The 24,529-nt window shown below is 32.0% G+C and overlaps 2 protein-coding genes and 1 long non-coding RNA gene across 3 annotated transcripts; 2 read left to right on the forward strand and 1 right to left on the reverse strand.

Annotated features, from left to right (window-relative positions):
- The first annotated feature begins 3,936 nt into the window (after nucleotides 1-3,936).
- On the forward strand, nucleotides 3,937-12,169 carry LOC109337899 (GDSL esterase/lipase At1g29660-like). The gene is made up of 5 exons (XM_019574982.1): nucleotides 3,937-4,230; nucleotides 10,342-10,466; nucleotides 10,598-10,843; nucleotides 11,401-11,629; nucleotides 11,818-12,169. The coding sequence occupies exons 1-5, from the start codon at nucleotides 3,984-3,986 to the stop codon at nucleotides 12,099-12,101; spliced, it is 1,131 nt and encodes a 376-aa protein (XP_019430527.1). The 5' UTR covers nucleotides 3,937-3,983; the 3' UTR covers nucleotides 12,102-12,169.
- On the reverse strand, nucleotides 11,594-23,806 carry LOC109337901. The gene is made up of 2 exons (XR_002106491.1): nucleotides 23,714-23,806; nucleotides 11,594-12,118 (listed from the first exon to the last, which is right to left on the reverse strand). It is a non-coding gene; the product is annotated as an uncharacterized LOC109337901 (long non-coding RNA).
- On the forward strand, nucleotides 17,222-23,706 carry LOC109337900 (GDSL esterase/lipase At1g29660-like). The gene is made up of 5 exons (XM_019574983.1): nucleotides 17,222-17,518; nucleotides 18,841-18,965; nucleotides 19,096-19,341; nucleotides 22,905-23,133; nucleotides 23,381-23,706. Exons 1-5 carry the CDS (start codon nucleotides 17,272-17,274, stop codon nucleotides 23,662-23,664), a joined length of 1,131 nt encoding a protein of 376 aa, XP_019430528.1. The 5' UTR covers nucleotides 17,222-17,271; the 3' UTR covers nucleotides 23,665-23,706.
- Nucleotides 23,807-24,529: the final 723 nt, after the last annotated feature.

The raw sequence follows: 24,529 nt of genomic DNA on the forward strand, positions 1-24,529 counted from the left end.
CAAGGAAGAAATTTCAAGATTTACAAAAGTCAAAAACTACATAAAGGTTCATATGATTTTATTATGACCCCCTTTAGTTATGCCTTCATAAAATACTTAAAGAACAAATATAAACTCTACTTTATGAACAACATAATAAAAACTCATAACTTTCGATGAAGTATGGGAAGAAGATCAAGAAGAGAAAATAAAAGACTACCTTAGTTTGTATAGGGAATTTAGTGTAAAAATGAGAGATTGGGGTGAGGTATTTATAGGAGAGCCTCACCCTCATCAAATCAGAAAATTTAATGCAAAATTAGTAGATTTAAACTAGCATAAATGATGTGTCTAATGGTGGTGGAGTGAGAGGATTTGTTGAGTGATTTAGGGGCTTTTGGAAGATTTTGCATTACTTATGTAACAAGTAAGTGACTCATGAAATGATGACTTCCAACTTTATTAATATGATGTAATTTCCTGATAAATGTCGTGTCCGAACATTTTCGAATAATTTCGTCCAGAAATATACAATCTCCCAATTTAGGATATTTACCCGAAACGTCGAAACTTGAATTTCGAGGTGAAAAATATCTAGAGATGAGTTACGGACAAACGTGCTGTCTATTGTGACTAGAAATAATATTTCAAAGTCAACAGCGAAATTGGAATTCGATTCCGAGTTATGGAACTCAAAAAGTTGACAAAAACTCGATAAAACGACTCGAAATCGTCTCGAAAACTTTTATTCTCCAAAAATCTTGAAAAAACAGGGAAAACAAGAAAATCATAATACAACTGATATTTAGCCTAAAACATTACTGATTAATTTTTATAATTAATTCATTAATACTAATTATTTAATTAAAAGTGTTCTGATAAACACGGTGTTACAACACACTTGGTACCAATTGGATCATGACTTAGTATGAGAAAAACTTCTATAAGACATATCTAATATGTTATATCAGGACAAATATATTTTTATTTTTTGGTACTATTATTTAGAACTTAATTTTAATGAGTTAGAGAACATATGAATACACTAACAATATAAAAGATTTTTACATTGTTATTGTATCATCCACCATTTAACTATATCATTATTGACTTTGAAATAAAAGTAATACAAGTGAATGATAAATAATATATTAAGACCATATAAATCTTTATATATATAGTACAAATGCATAAATGTTTCACTTTGAATTGAGCTTTTAATTTGTGGTCAAAATTTTATTGATCTGATTATCATGAATATATCCTCATAGAAGTATTTAATCTAAGGGCCAAGTTTTAATGACTCGATAATTAATGAAAACGAAATTTGAATAAAGGTGCATGAGACACTGTACAATGTATATGAGTATGAAACACGTGGTGTCACCTTTTTTCCCCAACTCCCTCCCTTGTTGCATATTAAAAGTTTAATCAATACATGTCACTCCATATGTAGTACAATGATTGAACTACCTTACGATATTATTCTAAGGAACATGTAACTTTTATTATCAAATATTTATATATATTATTCAAAAGGAAAAATACATTCATTTATTTATTCATACGTTCATACTTCTAGTTAAAAAGTAAAATATATTAATCAAACATTGAATTACACATTAATATATCATGCATTCTAATTTATCATCTTACCATATCATTTTATATGCTATCTTAAATCTCTCCATGCAAGATTTAGATAACATTAAATAATTACATATTCGAAATCATATACATGCAAGATTTTATTTTCTAATATTTTATGAATTTTAAAATGAAAAAAATTACACACGTGCCTTATCTACATCACATGCAATTTCTAAATCAGTTCATTTTTGTATATTCATACATTTCTAAGTCATAGGTATCAAAATTGCATTCTCATTTACTCATGCATCTCATTCATTCATCATATTACAATAAATAAAAACGTCATTGAAGAAATGAGGACAATAATCAACTTAACTTATCATTTAAATAATTGGTTAATTTCACTCAACTACTATTGCACCTAAGCACCCTTATAACACCATTCTTCAGTAAAAAATAATGGCAGAATCAATATCAAATCAAGAGATCAAGTTAGAGTTCATAGAACTCAAGGAACGGATGAGCCATGTTATGTTGGATTGAATTTATTGCATTTATCATGATATTTTTCATACTTCGAATGAGGAAGATATAAAGAGAGAAATTTAATGGATGAGCTTGATCAACACAAATCAAATAACATAGCAAAGTCTCTTCAATGAGGAAGATCTGATATCATGTAAAAATAGTAACTTCTCATCTTTGCTTAATTCTGTATTTTATAAGGGAACAAAATATATAGAGGTGGACTATCAATCAATCAGACAAATAATCAAATCAGGTTTCCTACATATATTACTTCTTCTCAAATTGTTGACATTTTTATCAAAGTTCTATCCCATCATATGTTCTACAATTGGCATTCCAAACTTGAGATGCTCAATATTCACTTGTGAGCTTGCAAGTTGTTAGCTACTTGTATAGATAAAGAAGAGGATGTTAAAGCTTAAAATAACAATGTCTATCTTAATTGTAGAAGTTATATCATGGGTTGGCAATGAATTGAAGTGTATGCAATTTATTAAATAAGTAAGGTAATTAGGTAGTTACCTCAACCAACTTCCTATATATAATGTAGTATATCATGTAATTGATAGATATATAGTTGAATGATATAAAAAAATTACTGAGTCTTTCAAACACAATTATCTATCCTTCTCTCTTTGGTTCCCTCTTTCTTTCATCTCAACCATTCCCATTTTCTACAAATCTTGTTAAGTAAGGATGAGAAGTTATCATTTTTACAACATTGAATAAGGCCTCTACAAGAGGAGTTCATTTTCTTTTCTCCACCAAGGTTCATGAACATTGCATACATATCTTCATGAGAACTTTCATACCAAAGAGGGTAGTCTAAGAGAAAACAATGATTTTCTAAATATTTTAGTGTGAGCAATAGCAAATTAGCAATGGTGAAAATCTTGATTTAACATCTATACATATTTATAAGTCATATTTTAAAATATATATTTTTCTCATCATAATATAAGTCATTTTATAGATAATATTAAATAACTCATACTAAATATACTCATGAGAACTATAATATATTTATTAATCCCTTCCTATTTTAATAAACTTTTCACTTTTTCATAATAATAAATGAAAATATAATTTTAGAATACTTATATAATTTTTTTGATAAATTCAAAAGTCAAATTTTTGATCTTGCAATTTTCCTCATTGTATTATACAAATATGACTTAGAATCCATGATTGAAGATGTATTTATTTGCCCAACTCTCAGTATGCTTATTAAATTTTGTTTTAAAAAGTTTGAAGTAGTGGGTCTCTGTTGCAAAGAAGCTCCATCACTTATTTTTTCTTACATGATATGATTGGTGATTGAGAGGTTGACTGATGACTAACTACAATTATATGAATTAAGTATGTATAAGGTATATAATCATCATACATAAATAATATATTATTTATTTTTCATTTATATTACTTATATTTAAAAGTAAATAATAAATAAATATAAATGTTGAATGATATAAAGAAAGTGTAATAAACTCTTATATCATTATTGTATAATTCTTTTCTCAACTTTTTATCATTGGATTGATATGTGAAATATTAACCTTGCCTCATACTGTATGCATACAATCATCAACGATTGATCCTAATAATATATTTTTATAAATTGAAGATAAAACCATATTATCTTATAAGTAAAAGACAATTTCTTCTTCCTTGAATTGAACCAACACATTGGTAGATAAAGTATATAAATCTAATTATGATTATCTATGTAGTTTGGAGTCTCAATTTATTTTAATTTATGCAATAAAACCCCAAAACTTGGATATGCATGCCCACCCTATAAATATGTGTCTTCCATATGGTGGTTGTTCACTCTTGTCTCCTGAATCATAACCAAGTAACCAACATTAATTTTCTGCCTAAAGATGTATTGTGAGAGTAAAATATGGTTAGCTTTGTCTCTTCTCTTTGTTGCAAACTACAACCAAAATTATGTTCATGCTGAATCCAAAGTGCCTTGTCTTTTTATCTTTGGTGATTCTTTGTCTGATAGTGGAAACAACAACAACCTTGCAACCAATGCGAAATCTAATTTCAAACCATATGGTATAGATTTCCCAGCTGGCCCAACTGGAAGATTTACTAATGGTCGAACTACAATTGATATAATTAGTAAGATTTCTTTATATATAGCTACTTAGATCTCTAATATCTTTGTTTTATTTTGAAGTTTGCATGCTCAATAGTTAAATATTTTTAGAAGAAATATGTGTCATGTTTTTAGAATGAATTACTGAGAAATGGTAACATGAATAGTCAATGAAACTAGCATCCAATCCTGGAATAGACATCACTAATGGACCACTTACAATACTAGATGTATTATCGTAGATTTGTTTTTGCACTCAAGATATTAGTATCATACCATATAAGAAATTAGAAAGGCCAGTTACATAAGTGAGATCCTCCAAATAAAGTATTTTATATACACGTATATTCAATGATTGAATCCATGGCCACATACTTAAATAATTGAGAATAAAATTATACATCAATAGTGCAAAAAAAAAATTACACTGTAGTTTTATCTACCATTGATTTACAATTACTATTGACTCTTAAATAAAAATAATATAAATGAATAGTAGATGATACACTGACTGCACATAAATCTTTATACTATCAATATAACATAGATATTACACTCTAAATGATTCAAGCTTGTTCCACTTGGATTAACACACATTAATATGCACCATTATAGATAACCCAAAAGGAGTCAATTCACATTCAGAATAGTCCAGTGCTAAATAAAGATTGTGACACATAAGACCAATAAATCTTTGACATATATAATTTTAAATTATTTTTCAATAATTCTTTAAATTAAAAATGCTCATTTCTATTAATATTTCAGTAATGGACTCCGGAGAAGTAATGGAGGCGAGCTGAATTGAAAGGAAATAGTGATACAATCTTGATTTAAGGAGCCAACATGACACACCTCAAATATGAACATAAATTAAAATTTTGGCTCTCAGATTTAGATCATTTAATATTACACATGACAAACATGGTAGGAGATAGTGCTCAATTATTTATTGTCCTTATTGATGGTCAAGTAAGATATAAGGATACAAATTCATTACTTTGAAAAGGTCATCATTCATTTGACCTTAAAAGTTTGAAGTAAAAGCTTATACCCAAAAAAATAACCAATGTAGACATATCTAACCTCAACATTATAACAAGAGCTAGAATGAAGATAAGCACAAAATGTACCTCATGGCTCATGCTATTTTAGAGTATGGAATATATGGGAAGAATTAACTGAAAAATAAATTTAATAATAGTTAATTGAATACAATTGTGTTAACGAAAAATAGAAGGAGAAGAAGAAGAGTAAAGAGAGGAGTTGAGAGTTTTGAGTTTCAATGAATGGTTACTTGATTAACAAGATATCAATCCTACTTATACAAGTTTCTATATATGGCTAACTAACAATAACTACCAAACTAAAAATAGAAACTTCTTAACCAAACTAACTAACTATTGATTACATTCCAATACCCTTCCTTAATCAAGAGTTATCATTTTACAAGTACACAACCAAGTACATAGCCTCTTGTTCTTAGTCAAAACAAAGAACCTTTAGCATGTTTCTCAATTTTTGAAATCTTTCTATCTTCAAGCCTTTGGTTAGCACATTCACAACCTGTTCTTCTGTTGGACAGTGGACCAACTTCACCTTCCCCTTTTCAACTTGATCTCTTAAGAAATGAAACCTTGTTTCAATATGTTAGCACCTTCCATGACTAACTGGATTCTTGGCTAAGTTAATTGTTGACTTGTTGTCTACCATTAGCTCAAATTTACTAAGCTCACCACACTGCAATTCTGCTATCAAAGATGTCAACCATAGACCCTGGCAAGCTGCACTACAAGCTGCTATATACTCAGCCTCACATGTGGAAAAAGCCACCACATCTTGCTTCTTGGAACTCCATGACACAAGTGCACCAAATATGGAGAACACATAACCAGAGGTACTTTTTTTATCCTCCTTGTCTCCACATCAATCTAAATCTGAGTAACCAACAAAGCAAGATTCATTCATCTCTGTCTGGTTGGAGAACAAAATTCCATAGTTCATGGTTCCTCTTAAGTATCTCATTATCCTCTTGGCTGCAATCAAGTGAGATTGCTTAGGATTAGCCATATGCCTGCTGATTACTCCTGCAGCATAGCTTATCTTTGGTCTAGTGTGACAAATAAACCGAAGACAACCTACCATTTGCCTAAAGAGAGTTGGATCTGTTGGTTTATCTGCTTCTTTATCAATCAAGCCAACCTTTCCTTCAACTGGTACAACTACTGATTTGCATTCAAACATTTGAAATCTGCTTAGAATATCTTTAACATACTTCTTCTGATGCATTATTACTCATTTGTGAGTCTTTTGAAATTCCATTCCCAAGAAATAGGCCAATTCACCTAAATCAGTCATCTCGAATTCAGACTTCACTTTGTTTTTTATGCTTAGAACTACAGATTCACAAACCAGTAATGACTAGATCATCAACATATAGGCAGAGCAGGGTTGTTTCTCCTTCACTTGATGAGTTTACATAGACTCCATGTTCTTTCTTGCATTTGGTGAAGCCAATAGACCTTAAGAATGAGTCTATTCTCTTATTCCAAGCTCTTGGAGCTTGCTTAAGTCCATAGAGAGCTTTATTCAATTTCAGGACATTTGTTTCCTTGTGAGCTATGTCAAAACCTGGAGGTTGTGTTATGTACACTTCCTCCTCAAGAGGCCCATTGAGGAAAGCACTCTTGACATCAAGTTGCCATAACTTCCACCCAAACCAGCTTGCCAATGCTACAATCAGCCTCACTGTCTTAAACCTTGCCATAGGTGCAAAGACATCAGTGTAGTCATAACCTTCCTTCTGCAAGAACCCTTTGGCAACCAACCTTGCCTTGTGCTTTGAGACACTGCCATCTGGCCTGAGTTTCACTTTGTATACCCACTTTACAGGTATAAGAACTTTTCCTGTAGGTAGGTTAGCTTTTGTCCAGGTGTTATTCTTCTCAATTGCCTTAAGTTCTTCTTCCATAGCACTGACCCATACATTTTCCTTCATAGCATCTTGAAAAGTGATTGGTTCAGTTTCTCCCATTAGTGCAAGATGGATTAGATCACCCTCATCTGTAATTGCATCATCAGGAAATAGCTCATATTCATTAAGCCTCATATATGGTTGTCTTACCCTTGCAGGCCTTGATACAATTCTTGCAGAATCTGTTCTTGAGGTTGTGTTGTTTTCATCTGCAACTTCATACTCATCCTGATCTTCTGGTACATGAATTAGAGGCATAATTGAGCTTTTCTCAATTCTCTTATGAAGGTCATTCCATGTGCTCATCTCATCAATGTGCACGTCCCTTCTGAAGACTATTTGATTTGTCACAGGATTTAGTAGCTTGTATGCTCTTGTTGAGTGATAGCCAACAAAAATCATTAGCTCACTCTTATCATCAAGTTTCTTTCTTATTTGATCTGGGATGTGCTTGAAGCATATTGATCCAAACACTCTCAGATGCTTTACTGATGGCCTTCTTCCAGTCCATACTTCCTCAGGGACTTGATTTTTTAGGCTTTGAGTTGGACATCTATTTAGAACATAGGTGGCTGTTGTGACTGCTTCTCCCTATAGGTTGTGTGGCAATCCTTTGCACCTCAGCATACACCTCACCATATTCATTACTGTCCTGTTTCTCCTTTCAGCTACACCATTGTGTTGTGGAGTGTAGGGGGCTGTCACCTCATGTATTATGCCTTGATCAACACATAATTTCTCAAGCTCCCTTGATGTGAATTCCCCTCCTCCATCAGTTCTGAATATCTTTATTTGTTTTCCTGATTGTCTTTCAGCTTCTGCTTTGAACCTTTTCAAGTATTCAAAAACATCACTTTTGGCCTTGATGAGATAGACCCACATCTTCTTACTATATTCATCAATGAAAGATACAAAGTATCTATTCCCACCTAGTGAATTTACTTCAAAAGGTCCACACACATCAGAGTAAACAATATGCAATAAACTAGTGGCTTTGGCTTGAGTGTTCTTGTTGAAAGGATTTCTTGTTTGTTTACTGATTATACAACTATCATATATTGGCAAGTGTGATCTTATTTCAGGTAAACCAATGACTAAGTTTTTCTGGTTCAGCATCTTTAGATCTCTGAAGTTTAAGTGACCATACCTTAAGTGTCAAAGCCAAGATTCATCAATATTGGTTTCAGCATTCAAGCATTGAGCCTTTGCTGCGTCTAGCTTCACCTGAAATGTTCTGTTGCTTGAAAGGGGTGCCCTGAGTAATCTTCTCTTCTTGTTGTCATAGATTTCTAAGAAACCATTGTACAACTCCATGTTGAGCCCTTTCTAATGCAGCTGACCAATAGTAATGAGGTTAGTCTTCATGTTAGGAACAAATAGCACATCAGTTATGAGTGTTTTTCTACCATCTTGCATCCTTAGTGGAATATCCCCTGTTCCTTCAACTGCTACAACTCTGTTGTCAGCAAACTTCACCTTATTTCTTCTGGTTGGATCAAAATTCACTAGCCAGTCCTTGTGTCCAGTCATGTGATTGGAACACCCTGAGTCAAGGTACCATACATCACTTCTAAGTTTGCTGGTTGTTGTTGTCATCATTAGCTGAACTGCCTCATCATCAAAGTCTTCACCCTCTTCCTTAGCAAGATTTGCTTCAGTATCCTGCTTCACTTGATGTTGGTTTTTGTTTGGTGCATAACATTCAGAAGCAAAGTGTCCTAGTTTGTCACAATTATAACATTTTATTCTCCTCTTATCAGTCCTTTTCCAGTTCTTGGATTATTTTCCATCATTCCTCCTACTGAACTGATCTTGCAGATCAACTCCCTTTCTTGGTCCACCTTTTGAATCCCAAGTCTTGCTTGAATTCTTATTGAAATTCTTCATATTGAAATTTCCTCTCTTTGTTGATGTTTGAGTTTGCAGGGCTTTGTGAGAGGGCCTATCAGTTAATCTTTCATTGAGTCTCTGCTCATATTGAGTCTCTGCTCATGTGCTTCAAGAGACCCTTGTAGTTCTTCAATTCTCATTTTTTCCACTCTCCCTGATTCTTCAATTGCCACCACAACATGATCAAACTTGGGAGTCACGGTTCTCAAGACTTTCTCAACAATTGCAGCATCCTCCATTCTTTCACCACATGACGTCATTCCATTCACATGAGTTATGATCCTTGTGAAGAAATCTGCAATTCTTTCTCCCTCATCCATTTGCATAAGCTCATACTGCCTCCTCATTGTTTGTAACCGAATTTTCTTCAGCTGAGCAGCCCCTGCATAATGCTTTTCCAATGCATCCCAAGCCTCCTTTGCTGTTGCAGACCCTGCAATCTTCTCAAAGTGGGCATTGTCCACTGCTTGGTGAAGGAGACAAATTGCTTTACAATCTCTCTTTTTGTTCTGTTTATGAGCATTTCTTTATGCTTCTGTTGCTCCTTCTTCTAATACTGGCAACCCTTCCTCAACAATGTCTGCAACTTCTTGATAGCCAAGGATGGCTTTCATCTGAATGCTCCATCTTGACCAATTCTTTCCATCAAGCACGGGGAGATTAGTGACAAAGTTTCCTGTTGCTTGAGCCATGTTTGCAGCGGAAATGGCTTGATCTTTTTGTAGCTCTAGATACCAAATGTTAACGAAAAATAGAAGGAGAAGAAGAAGAGTAAAGAGAGGAGTTGAGAGTTTTGAGTTTCAATGAATGGTTACTTGATTAACAAGATATCAATCCTACTTATACAAGTTTCTATATATGGCTAACTAACAATAACTACCAAACTAAAAATAGAAACTTCTTAACCAAACTAACTAACTATTGATTATATTCCAATAAATTGGTGAGATAAAAACTTGATTGTTATTAATTGAATATAATCTCAATTATATAAATTGATGTGATGCATAACTTCACCAATCAACTCATTGTATAACATATTAGCTACCTTCTAACTGAAAATAGGAAGTTCTAAATAAACTTACTTAGCTGAATTAATCTATCATTGAATTAAATGCATAGAGGTTTAAATGTCATGCTAAGGTGCCAAAAGTTCCCCCAAGTTTGTAGCTCGGAAGAGTTGTTGCAAGAACCTCGTGCATTGAGCTACTTCTCTATTTTCTTCATTAATTATTTTTGTTAAATTCAGACTAATGCCTGCATATTTCAGCACAAATTCTTGGATTTGAGAACTTCATCCCACCCTTTGCAAATACAAGTGGTTCAAACATATTCAAAGGTGTAAACTATGCATCTGGTGCAGCTGGGATTCGTGAAGAGACTGGTGGAAATAGAGTATAAACAAATCAAATAAATTTTTTCTGCGATTACTTGTTTATCTTTATCTTCAATTTTTTTGGTGGATGGTTATAGGATATGTATTACAATATTCTTCCATGTTACTAAATTAGTGTTACACACTGCAGGGTGCTCATATAAGCTTGGGGTTACAATTAGAAAATCACAGAGTCATAGTTACCCAAATTGCTTCCAAACTTGGAGGTCTTAAAAAAGCTAAGGAGTACCTTAGCAAATGCTTGTATTATGTGAACATAGGGAGCAATGATTACCTAAACAATTACTTCCTTCCTGAGTACTACCCGACAAGCACTATCTATACCCCTGAACAGTATGCAGAAGCTCTTATTGATGAATTAATTCTTAATTTACAGGTACCATTCAAAGCACTTTGTTTAAATTTTGCTTGTATTCCACAAAGTGATTAGGAGTTTCAGACTATAAGGGTATGTTTGGTTTGCTAATACATTTTGTTAGAGTTAAGTGTGAATTTGAAGTCTCATATTAATTATGCATGAACCATGAATAATTGAAAGCCATATAAATATAATGTTTTAAGATTTTAAGTTAAGTAATTGTGATGTCTATTCTACTTATTATTATTCTTCCTTGATCTATTGATTATAATGGATCTCCTTGATAATAACTTGTTTCTAAATTTTCATTACATTATTCATTAATATAATATGTGTCACTTTATTTTCATTTTGGTAAAAAAAAACAATTTTTATGGGAAATAAAAAAGGAAAGTTGTATTAAGAGGACATAAAATAGAATGAAAACAATGTGACATGCTTGTATCTATTGATAAAAATAAGTAATTAAAAGATGAAAGTTTCCTTAAATCAAGCAGACTCTTAAATAATATATTAATTGAATATCAATTATTCAGTATAATTTAACAGAAAAAAAATTGATTTTTTGTAAACAGGCTCTGCATGATGTTGGAGCAAGAAAGTATGTGTTGGTTGGATTGGGAAGTTTAGGCTGCATTCCACTCCGTATTTCTGATGGATCCTGTTTTCAACCTCTGAATAGTGCATCACTTATTTTTAGTGAAAAGCTTAAATCTCTGGTGGATCAATTAAATAACGAGACATCAATTAATTCAAAATTCATCTTTTTAAACAGCACAACCAGCGCTGTAATCGATGCAAAGGGTAACAATTTTAGTTTTTTTAATTATACTTCAGTTCAAGTCTCTATATTAAAAAACTTAGTTCTCTTGATAGTACCTAGTATCTACTACAATACAACATGTTATTCTCTCTTGTGAGCTTATGTTAATGACTAAAAAAATTGATCCTTGTCATCATGCAACATATATAACCATGGTTGTGGATCTCAGGATTTACAGTTACGACCGTTGCTTGCTGCATATCGGGGTCATATGGTGAGTGTATTCGCAATCAAAGGACATGTCCTAATAGGAGGGAGTATGTATTTTGGGATGAAAACCATACCACTGATGCTTGGAACATAGTCACTGCAACGATTTTTTATAATTCTTCTTATCCCGACTCAACATATCCATTGAATATAAAGCAGTTTGTTGAACAAGATATTATGATGAAATCTGAGTTCATAAAGGAGTTCATATCACAGCCCAGTCATTTATATGCAGATGAATAAGTTGAGTTAAATATGTACTACATAAGAATCAAGTACTTGGAATAAACAAAATGAGTAAATTGGATATTATGCCTACAATTTAATCTAATTTGTATTGGAAAGTCATGTTTATGCTAGGTTCATACAATTAGATACATTATCTTCTATCAAGTATATTTGGTAGAAGTTAAGTTGAATAATGGTGATCTTTCTTATAATCTTTATGTACTTAATTGAAATTATGGTATGCTCTCTACAGTTGTTTTAAATTGCATGTGCATTATAATGGATGTTGGTTCAAGTGTTACATGTTTGATTCCTCTTAAACAAGGTCTTGAGTTTGAATCTTATGGATAGAAAAATACTCATTCGGAGAGTTAGTCCCACATACCTATGGATGTTTCTAGCTCGGACATGATTGCCTTAAGTGCGAGAATACTTACGGGAAAGATATAAATTATTCCACTTTATTGATTTAATTTCTAAATAAATTTTAACATTGAATCAAATGTCAAATTAAGGTACCACCCTTTGTCCATTTATGAGTACAGCCTTATCACTTAATGTGATCGTTAACTTTTATAATGGGCACATGTTTCCTAGGGCAGAAAAAAATGGGATGATAATATTTCTTTTTAATAAAACTAAAAGTGAATACTTACTTTGATCTTTATCATTTTTGCGTATACAAATTTGATTCCCAAAAAAAATAGTAAAAAATAATAGTCAAATTAGTTTTCAAATGATAAACCAATCCTAATACTGATACGATACAATAATTATATTGGTCAGACAATCATACCGATCAAAACTGACGAAAATCGGTCAAACCGACCTGTTTTCAACAGAACCATACCAGATGTACCAACAAGTTTCATTTAAAATTATTTTAAATCAAAATGACTTATTTTTACCAAAATGTTGGTATAGGAGATCAAAGACACTACTAGTACATTTTTATACTTCTTAAACATGATTTACCATCAAGTGATACATTTTTGTTTTAACAAATTTTATAAATAAAAATTGTTATAGTCTTCTTTATTAATTTTTCAACAATATTGTTAGTATAAAATATGTGTATATCTAATTCACTGGTATGCAGTTTAAACATTGAACTATCGGTTAAACCGCTTTACCACTACATCAGTACCTTAACTAACTTGATGATCAATACGATATTAATAACATTGAGTCAAATATTATGAATATGAGTCAAATATAGTCCTTATAAGGGATCATAAAAATGTTAAAATAACTAATTTGATTCACATTTTATATTTTTGTAGATTATTACGTGTTTTTCAATTTTCAAGGACTAAATTGGTGCCCACAAGAAATTTATTAAAACAAAATATGTCTTTACTCTAAAAATAAATCAATTAATAAGATAATGTATTGACATCTAATTTCCAACATAGTAACAATTACAACAATTAATAATAAAATTAGACATCAAACAAAATTAGAAGTTTATATATAGATATTAAATTATTGTTGTTTTTGGACTCATTTTCATGTTGGGCACTAGGCTATTAGACACCCTGCTCTCCTTATACGATATGGTTCAAACTTGCATACTATCATATAATAGAAATTTATAGAACCTAGAAATATGTTGTGAGGTAAGTATCCTATAATAATAATTTATAGAAAATTGAAATATATTGTGAGGAACATCGAAATTGTCTCTCATGTAGGACTATTTGCCGGCAAGCCTTCCACCACTCATATGACAAGTGGAACTCACTTGTATCAAGACTCCAGTAAGCCTTATCATGTTGCTCTTGCTTATCGAAGGTTCGTAGGCAGGATGATATACTTGACCAATAAAAGACCATATATAGCTTTTGTGGTTACCAATTAGCTCAATTCATGGCCAATCCTACTTCTATTCATCACGATTCTGCCTTGAAGGTCCTTAGATATCTCAAGTGAACACATGCATTAGGAATTTTCTTCCTAGCGAGTTCCACAATTCGTTTAGAAGACTATAGTGATAGTGATTGACCTTCTTGTCCATATACAAGGCATTCTGTTAGTGGATATTGCATATACTTTGGCAAGTCACTCATCTCTTGGAAATCCAAGAAGCAAAGAACAATATCTAGAAGTTCATTTGAGGTAGAATACAGAGCAATTACAATTACAACTTGTGAGACTAAATGGTTATCTTATTTACTTTAGGACCTCCACCTTCTACCTCATACTCCATCAACCATGTATTATGATAATCAATCTGCTCTCTATATTGCCCTAAACCTAATATTTCATGAAATAACAAAATACATTGAACTTGATTGCCATACACGGAGAGAAGAATGTGCTAAGGGATATCTAAAGCTTCTCCTTATTGCTTCAAATTTACAACTTGTAGAAGTCATCACTAAGCCTCTTGGTCCTAAAGAGTATGTTGAGATTCATCTCAAGTTGGGTCTCTACAATTTTTGTGCTCTAGCTTGCGGTGTGGTAATATTCAAGCCTCGGTTAGACACCACGGTACCTTGGTCAGAAACAAGCATTGTGACCATGACAATTGATGCACATGGCTCAATAAATGATATGTGCATGACACGGTTAGAAGCCACACACTAGATTCACAAACTTCGGTCAGATAGGTCATGCATGCCTTAGTCAGATTCACAGAGGCTTCGATCATGAAGGCATGATTGGCTCAGTTAGAGGCCAACCTTGGTACAACAGAAACCTCGACCATGAATGTCAAGTTGACTTGTTATAGGCCGACCTTGGCACAACAAAACCCTCAATTATGAAGGTTAGGTTGGCTCTATTAGAGGCCAACCTTGGCATAATCACATAGGTTGGGTTGGCTCGATCCTAGGCCAACCACGTCGCACCAAAATAGATCAATATGGGTTGCTCACGTTAGAAGCAATCTCATTTACCTTTGTTAGTTAGGATATTTTAGTGATATTTTTTTGGATAGTTAGGATCGATTTTCCTTCTATAAATATCCTCTATGTAACTCATATAAATAAATAAACTTAATTTATTCAAACTCAAATATAAATCACAAGACCTAATTTGGTTCTTGATTCATCTTCTTCATTCACGAGCTTTCATTCCTCATTCATTTTTTTCTTCATCTTTTCTGTTAATTTTACCAAAGTTATATCTTCTCATATGTTCGAGAATTGCATTTTAAGCATGACATGCTCAATATTCACTTATCAACTTGCTAGGTTGTTATCTCATGTGTTGGCTATTAAAGTGTATGTAATTTATTAAGTTAGGTAATTAGGTAGTTACCTCAACCAACTTCCTATATAATGAAGTATCTCATATAATTGATTGTTAGTTGAATGATAATAAAAATTTATTGATTCTTTCAATCACAATTATCTATGCCTTCTCTCTTTGGTTTCCTCTTTTTTTATATCTCAGCCATTTCCGTTCTCCAAAAGACTTGTTAAGAAAGGTTGAGAAGTTAGGATTTTCACAACATTGAATAAAGTCTTTACTAGAAGGGTTCCATTTTCTATTCTCCACCAAGGTTCATCAACATTTCATGAGAAATTTTGTAGATCTTTCTAGTATGAGTAATAGCAAAGATGAAAATCTTGATTTAACATCTATGCATATTTATAAGTCGCATTTAAAAAATATTTTTCTCGTGATAATATAAGTCGTTTTATAATATTAAATAACTTATACTAAATATACTCATAATAACTATAATATATTTATTAATCCTTCCATATTTCAATAAAAAATTCACTTTTTTCATAATAAATGAAAACATAAATTAAGTGGGTCCCTATTACAAGGAAACTCCATCTTTTATTTTTTCTTACCTAATATGATTGGTGATTGAGAGGTTGACTAATGACTCACTAATAACTCATTGATGACAATGATATTTTTTTTGTTTCCCACAAGGATCACCGCACTGAGGCAACCGAATTGGGAATATCCACATTTATGTAGGGCTAACTCTTTGAGCTGATGTTTTTTCCATTTACAAGACTCGAACCCAAGACTTTGCTTAAAGGAAATTAAGCATGTACCACTTGAACTAGCACCTGTTGATCGATTATGAGTTAAGTATAAAGTATATGATCATTATTCATTTTCATCATTAGAATAGAAAAATATATACATAAACAATATCATTCATTATTCATTTGTATTAATTTTATTTAAAAGTTGATGATGATTGAGTACAATATTGGATGATATAATAAAAGTATAACAAACTCTTACACCATTAATATATAATATTGTTCCCACCTTTTTATCGTCTGATTGATATGTGAAATATTAACCTTGCCTAATATTGTATGCATAAAATCAAGGATTGATACTAATAATATATTTGTATAAATTGGAGATAAAAACCATATTATCTGATAAGTATAAAGACATAATTTCTTCTTACTTGAATTGAACCACACATTGGTAGATAAAGAATATAAATCTTATTATGATTATATTTGTACATTAGAATAAGACTGGCAAGAATCAAATCAACTCGTTATTCGTTCGAAATTTGATTCATTATTTAACTTGACAAATTTGGTTCATGAACCAAATGAGCCGAACTTGAGCTGAAAATTGAACTCATTATATAAACGAGCTGAAAATTGAACTGAATATAATTTTACTCTTTAGATTCATGAACTAGTTTGATATATTTATTTATTTATATATATAATATTATATTATATATTATATTTTTATTTATTATATATTATATATATTATATATTATATAAATATTATTTATATATAGTAATATAAAACTAATTTTTTTATGTTTATTATTATTATACCATGTATGTGCAATATTTTTATGTTTATTGTTGTTATATTTATATATATAAATTTGTCCAATATTTTTTTAGAAATGAATTAATTATTTAAGTTGTCTGAATGATACAACTTGAATTAATCTGAAAAGTTTGTGAACTTTAATTGATGCGAACTCGAGCAAAAAAATAACTCTCATCAAACTCGAACCGAATTTCGAGTTAAACAAATCCTTATTGAACTAAACCGAGTTGATATCTGATTCTTAATTCAACTTGTTTCTAGTGATGCTTTGGAGTCTCAACTTATTTTAATGTATGCAATAACACCCCAAAACTTTTATGCCCACCCTATAAATATGTACATTGTAGAGGTCTGATCAGTCATAACCAAGTAACCAACATTTAATTTTCTGCCTAAAGATGTATTGTGAGAGTAAAATATGGTTGGCTTTGTCTCTTCTCTTTGTTGCAAACTACAACCAATATTATGTTCATGCAGAATCCAAAGTGCCTTGTCTTTTTATCTTTGGCGATTCTTTGTCTGATAGTGGAAACAACAACAACCTTGCAACAAATGCAAAATCTAATTTCAAACCATATGGTATAGATTTCCCAGCTGGCCCAACCGGAAGATTTACCAATGGTCGAACTACAATTGACATAATTAGTAAGATTTCTTTATAACTACTTCCATATCTATTCTTTTTTTTGTACTATCAATAATATTTACTTACCTTATAAATAAAAATTAATCTCTTTCGGATTGTGCGACTGTCCCTTCCAACAAGTGACGTTCTCAAAAAATGAATCATTGATTTTTTGGTATTTCTGGAGATCGAATGAAACCTTATACTACTAAATTAACGTCTTGTTGTTCTAATCTCTTAGTTCTTATTTTTGAACTTTGCATGGTCAATAGTTAAATATTTTTAAAAGAAATATGTGTCATGTTTTTAGAATGAATTCCTCAGAAATGGTAACATGAATAGTCAATGAAAATAGTAGATGCAACATTATTGATTTGTTTTTGCCCTCAAGATGTTAGTATCATACCATATAAGAAATTAAACTTCTTCAGGATAAGGCTAGTTACATAAGTGAGATCCTCCAAATAACGTATTTTATATACACGTGTATTCAATGATTGAGTCCATAGCCACATACTTAAATGATTCAAGTTACACCACATTGATATACAAGATTATATATAATCAATTCATATCCTCTCCATAATTTGATAATCCAACACTGAAGGAATATTATGACACATAACACAAATAATTCTTGAGTAGAAATGATTTTAAATTATTTTTCAATAATTTTTTAAATTATAAAAGTTCTTCTTCTCTTAATATTTTACTAATGGACTTTCGAGTAATATTAGAGAGGAGTAGAACTCAAAAGAATACTACTACAATCTTGATTTAAGGTGCAAAGATGACACACCTCTGATTAATATAAACTAAAATTTTTGCTCTCAGATTTGGATTTTTTCATGTTACACATGATAAACATGCTAGGAGATACCGCTCAGTTATTTATTACCCATACTGATGATCAAGTAAGATAGAAGGATACACATTCATTACTTTGAAAAGGACATCATGCATGTGACCTCAAAAGTTTAAAGTAAAGCTTATACCCAAAAAAAATTAATCAATCAGTAGACATATCTAACCTCAACACTATAACTAGAGCTAGAATGTAGATAACCAATGTATAACAGATTAACTAACTTCTAACTGAATATAGAAAGTTCTTGATATACTTTCTAAACTGAACATAGAAAGTTCTTGATAAACTTTCTAAACTGAATTAATATATCATTGAATGAAATACATTGAGGTTGAAATGCCATGGCTAAGATACAAAAGGTTCCCCCAAGTTTGGACTTGAAGGAGCATTACAAATGCCTCGCGCATTGGGCCGCTTCTCTTTTTTCTTCATTAACTTTTTTATTAAATTCAGACTAATGCTTGCATATTGCAGCACAATTTCTTGGATTGGAGAATTTTATCCCGGCCTTTGCAAATACCAGTAATTCAGACATCCTCAAAGGTGTGAACTATGCATCTGGTTCAGCTGGAATTCGCGATGAATCTGGAGGAAATAGCGTATAAACAAATCAAATAAACTCTTTCTTTCATTACTTGTTCATCTTTATCTTCAATTTTTTTGGTGGATGGTTATAGATTTGTGTTACAATCCTCTTGCATATTACTAAATTAGTGTTACAAAATGCAGGGTGCTCATATAAGCTTGGGGTTACAATTAGAAAATCACAGAGTTATAGTTACCCAAATTGCTTCCAAACTTGGAGGTCTTAAAAAAGCTAAGCAATACCTTGGTAAGTGCTTGTATTATGTGAATATAGGGAGCAATGATTACCTAAACAATTACTTCCTTCCTGAGTACTACCCTACAAGCACTATCTACACGTATGAGCAGTATGCAGAAATTCTTATTCAAGAATTAACTCTAAATTTAGAGGTACCATTCAAATCACTTTTGTTTAAATTTTTCTGTTTTCCACAAAATGATTAGGAGTTTAGGACAATAAGGGCATGTGTGGTTTGCGAAAACGTTTAGTAGAGTTAAGCATGAATTTGAAGTCTCATTGGTTATGTATGGATAATTGAAAACCTTATGAATCGATAAACTTATAAATCTAATGCTTTACGATTTTAAGTTATGATGTAATATCTAATTTGTTTATTGTTGTTCTTATTTGGCCAATTGAATATAGATCACCTCAGCAATAACCAGGTTCTAAATTTTCTACATTATTCATTAATATAATATGTGTCACTTTGTTTTCATTTTGGTAAAAAAACTATTTATCTAGTACATAAAAAAGAGGAAAGTTTTATTAATAGGACATAAAATAAAATGAAAATAATATGACATGCTTGTATTTATTGATAAAAGAAAGTATTGAAAATAAGTGAGCAATCAAATAGTAAAAGAGTATAGAGAAAAAAGAATAACACAAGGGATTTAGTAATGAGTTCGGTCAATTGTGCATATGTCCCCGGGAGCATAGAGGCTACCATTATGTATTACTAGAGAATAAAAATTTATGTTTGACTATTCTTCTCTTTGTTACATTAGGTTTACATAAAATAAATATATAACCATCTGCCCCAATATCTTTATATCAGTCCAAGCACATAACTTGTATTATTGTTATCTAGAGATATGAGTCATTGCATAACAATCTCCAATTGTTGAATATCATCAATCTCCATCTTCTGCCATTCGGTTGGGAGCGCTCCATAGTCTAGCATCATTGAATGTTCAGCAAGCTCAGGCAATGCCTGAACTTGTCCACGATAACTGGCTTGGTTAACATATCAACTACATTTTCTGAAGTATGAACATTTTGGAATAATATCTGCCCACAACCTATTAACTCTTTGATCTTGTGAAATCTCACATCAATATTTTTGGTCTTAGCATGATACACCTGGTTCTTTGTCAAGAAGATAACACTCTAACTGTCAAAATGCAACGGAACTCCACCTTGCTTATTGCTTAACTCATTTACCAGCCATAGGGCTTTTTTAGAAGTTTCACCAACTACCATGTACTCTACTTCAGTTGTGGACATAGCAACAACAAACTGAATTGATGATGTCCACATAATTGGTCCACTTGCAAGGGTGAAGACAAACCCCGTTGTGGATCTTCTATCATCCAAGTTTCCTGCATAGTCTGAATCAACATAACTAATAACTGAAGGCTTACTCTATTGGCTGCAAACATGATACTAAGACCTGTAGTCGTAGTCCCCTTCAAATATCTGAAAATCCATTTGACTGCTTCCCAATGCCGCTTCCCTAATTTCGACATGTATTTGCATACTTGACTAATTGCATGTGCCAAGTTCGATCTAGTACAAACCATAACATACATTAAACAATCCACTGCATTGGCATATGAACACTGGTCTAGGGAAAGCTTCAAGCGATTTGCCAAGGAGTGCTCACTACTTTAGCATTGCTCATATCAAATCTCTAAGATCTTTTCAATATAGCTTTGTTGGGAGAGCCATAGTTTTGTATCTCCCTTATCCTTGTGAATCTCCATCTCAAGAATCTTCCTAGTATCCCCTAATTCTTTCATGTCAAAATCCTTACCTAGCATGACTTTCAGCTCGTTGATATCACTCAAATAATTAGCATCAATCAACATATCATCAACATAAAGTAGCAGAAAAATAAAAGAACTATCATCAAGGCTTCCTACATAAACACAACAATCATACTCTCAACGCTTGTAACCAAGCTTCAACATATAAGTGTCAAACCACTTGTACCATTATCTGGGAGACTATTTTAACACATATAGAGACTTATTCAACTTGTAATCCAAGTGACCCTATCCAGTTGCACTGAAACCTTTTGGTTGTATCATGAAAATTTTCTCCTCTAATTCACCATGGAGAAAAGTAGTCTTCACATCCATCTGTTCTAAGTGCATATCCCAACTGGTTACCAAGGCAAGCACTGCCCTAATAGAAGTCTCACCACTGGGGAGAAAATCTCATTATAGTCGACCCTTCTATTGTAATACCCTTTTTGCTACAAGACGAGCCTTGAACTTTTCCCCTTCTTTTTCTGATATTGTTGGCTTCCTCTTGTACACCCACTTGCACCCAATTACACACTTGTCTGGGAGAAATGAGACAAGCCCCCAAGTTTGGTTCTTGTATAGAGACTCCATCTCCTCCATCATGGCACCAATCCATTATTTATTCTCGTGGTTGTTTATAGCCTCTTAAAAGCTACATGGATCTCCTGAACTGATATGGAGAGCAACTGAAGCCATATCCCCAAAGTCATATCTCTTTGGAGGTTTGATAGGACACATATCCTTGTCTCTAGCAAGTAGATACTTCTGCACACCTGAACTCTCCGCCTGAGAATCATCATGTTCTGGACTTGAACTAGTGTATGGTTCCTCTCCATTTGGCCTGGTCACCTCTGTCAAAAGTGACTGTTTCAGCATAAAATCTTCATCAAACACTACATTTATGCTCAACACCACTTTTTTGGAGACTGGATCCCAGAACTTGAACCCATTCACACTTTTGGTATATCCAATAAAGATACACCTCTTTGACTTCGGATCAAGTTTAGACCATTTATCACTAGGTATATTATATAAATAGGACAACCCAACATGCGTAACATATTATAATTGACTGGGTTACTTGTCCATACATCTACTACAACTTTATCATCCAATGAAGTTTGTGGTGATCTATTGATGATATAGCATGTCATACTAAGTGCATATGCCTAAAATCCTTTGGAAAATTCAACATTCTGTTTCATACATTTGACCATCTCTGTAAGAGTTCTATTCGTCCTCTTTATAACACCATTCTGATGAGAAGTCTTCTTCATTGAAAAGTGTCTCTGAATGCGATATTCCTCACAAAATTTCTGAAACTGTGAGTCTTTGTACTCCATTCTATTGTCTGACTTCATGTATTTGATTTTACTATCAGTCTGATTCTCTACCTTTGCCTTCCAAACTTTGAACTTGGCAAAGACTTCTAATTTATGCTTCAGAAAATACTAAAGCCTTGCGAGAAAAGTCATCAACAAAGGTAACAAAATACCTAGAATCTCCTAGGGATGGTTCCTGATTAGGTCCACATACATCAGTATAGACATAGTCTAGAATGCTCCGGTCTTATGTTAGTCAGCCTTGAAACTAACTCGATAGTTAAAAAGTATAGAGAAAAGTGAATAACACAAGGGATTTTGTAAGGAGGTTCGATCAATTGTGCCTACTTCTCCGGGAGTCCGGGAGCGTTGAAAGGCTACCACTATGTATTATTAGAGAATAAGAATTTGTGTTTGACTATTCTTCTCCTTGTTATATTAGGTTTACATAACATAAATATATATCTCTCTGCCCCAACTCTTTCACATCAGCTCCTAACTTATATTATTGTTATCTCTACTCTTAAATATTATATCAATTGAAAATCTGTTATTTTGTATGATTTAACAGAACAAGTTGAATTTTTTTGTGAGCAGGCTCTGCATTATGTTGGAGCAAGAAAGTATGTGTTGGTTGGATTGGGAAGTTTAGGCTGCATTCCACTCCGTATTTCTGATGGATCCTGTTTTCAACCTCTGAATAGTGCATCACTTATTTTTAGTGAAAAGCTTAAATCTCTGGTGGATCAATTAAATAACGAGACATCAATTAATTCAAAATTCATCTTTGTAAACAGCAGAACCAGCGCTGTAATCGATGCAAAGGGTAACAAATTTACTTTTTTTTAATTATACTTCAATTCAAGTCTCTATATTAAAAACTTAGTTTTCTTGAATCCTATAATGTTACTAGAAACAAGGACATAACTATAAACTTTGTTACATAAACATTAATAGTACCTAATATCTACTACAATAGAATATGTCATTCTCTCTTATGAGCTTATGTTAATGACTAATATAATTCATCCTTGTCCTCGTGCAACATATATAACCATGGTTTTGGATCACAGGCTTTACAGTTAAGACCGTTGCTTGCTGTGCATTTGGGTCATATGGCGAATGTATTCACGATCAAAGACCGTGTCCTAATCGAAGAGAGTATGTATTTTGGGATGAAAACCATACCACCGATGCTTGGAACAAAGTTATTGCAACTATTTTTTATAATTCTTCTTATCCTGACTCAACATATCCAATGAATATAAAGCAATTTGTTGAACAAAATATTAAGATGGAATCTGAGTTCATAAAGGAGTTCATATCACAGTCCAATCGTTTATATGTAGATGAATAGGTTGTGTTAAATATGTACTACATAATAATCAGCTACTTGGAAACAATACAATGAGTAAATTGGATATCCTGCCTACCATTTTATCCAATTTGTATTGTATTGGAAAGTCATGTTTATGCTAGGTTCATACAAATACATATATATGTACCCAAAAAATACAAATACATATATTGCCTTGTATCAAATATGTTTGGTAGAGGTTGAATTGAATAATGGTGATTTATCTTGTAATCTTTGTGTACTTAATTTAAATAATGGTGATTTATCTTCTAATCTGTGTACTTAATTTAAATTATGGTATGCTTTATGCAGTGGTTTCAAATTGTATTTGCAATTCTGGGCTGCAATAGAATACTCCACTTTATTGATTTGATTTCTGAATGAATTTTTAACTTTTAACTCTGAACCAATTTACCATAAAATCAAATGTCAAAATAAGGGATTACCCTTTGTCCTTTTCTGGGGACAATCTTATCACTTAAGATGATTGTTAACTTTTATAATAATGGCCACATGTCTCCTGGGGCAGAAAAAATTGGGATGGTAATATTTCTTTTTTAATAAAAATAAGAGTGAATTTGGTTATTATAAATGTAATTACATATTTGATATCTAAAAAAAATAAAAATCTAAACTAGTATTTAAATATAATGAATATGAGTCAAAATAGTTTCTATAATGGGTTATAAAAAAATTACTAAAAATGATTACTTTGACAAACATTTGATATTTTTTCGACTTTTATGAATTTTTTAAATTTTCAAAGACTTTATTGGCATTCGAATTTTTTTCGAAAGATCGATCAAAATAAATCTTTACTCTTAAAATAAATTATTAAAAGATAATGTATTTACATCCAATTTCC

Source organism: Lupinus angustifolius, unplaced genomic scaffold, assembly GCF_001865875.1.
Source record: "Lupinus angustifolius cultivar Tanjil unplaced genomic scaffold, LupAngTanjil_v1.0 Scaffold_15_79, whole genome shotgun sequence".
In the NCBI taxonomy this organism is placed as follows: Eukaryota; Viridiplantae; Streptophyta; class Magnoliopsida; order Fabales; family Fabaceae; genus Lupinus; species Lupinus angustifolius.

Bases quoted from the DNA above. Each gene is read 5' to 3' on its own strand.
- LOC109337899 (XM_019574982.1), top strand. From the start codon at position 3,984: ATGTATTGTGAGAGTAAAATATGGTTAGCTTTGTCTCTTCTCTTTGTT. The intron at 4,231-10,341 runs GTAAGATTTCTT...TGCATATTTCAG, and splicing joins AACTACAATTGATATAATTA to CACAAATTCTTGGATTTGAG. The intron at 10,844-11,400 runs GTACCATTCAAA...TTTTGTAAACAG, and splicing joins AATTAATTCTTAATTTACAG to GCTCTGCATGATGTTGGAGC.
- LOC109337900 (XM_019574983.1), top strand. From the start codon at position 17,272: ATGTATTGTGAGAGTAAAATATGGTTGGCTTTGTCTCTTCTCTTTGTT. The intron at 17,519-18,840 runs GTAAGATTTCTT...TGCATATTGCAG, and splicing joins AACTACAATTGACATAATTA to CACAATTTCTTGGATTGGAG. The intron at 19,342-22,904 runs GTACCATTCAAA...TTTTGTGAGCAG, and splicing joins AATTAACTCTAAATTTAGAG to GCTCTGCATTATGTTGGAGC.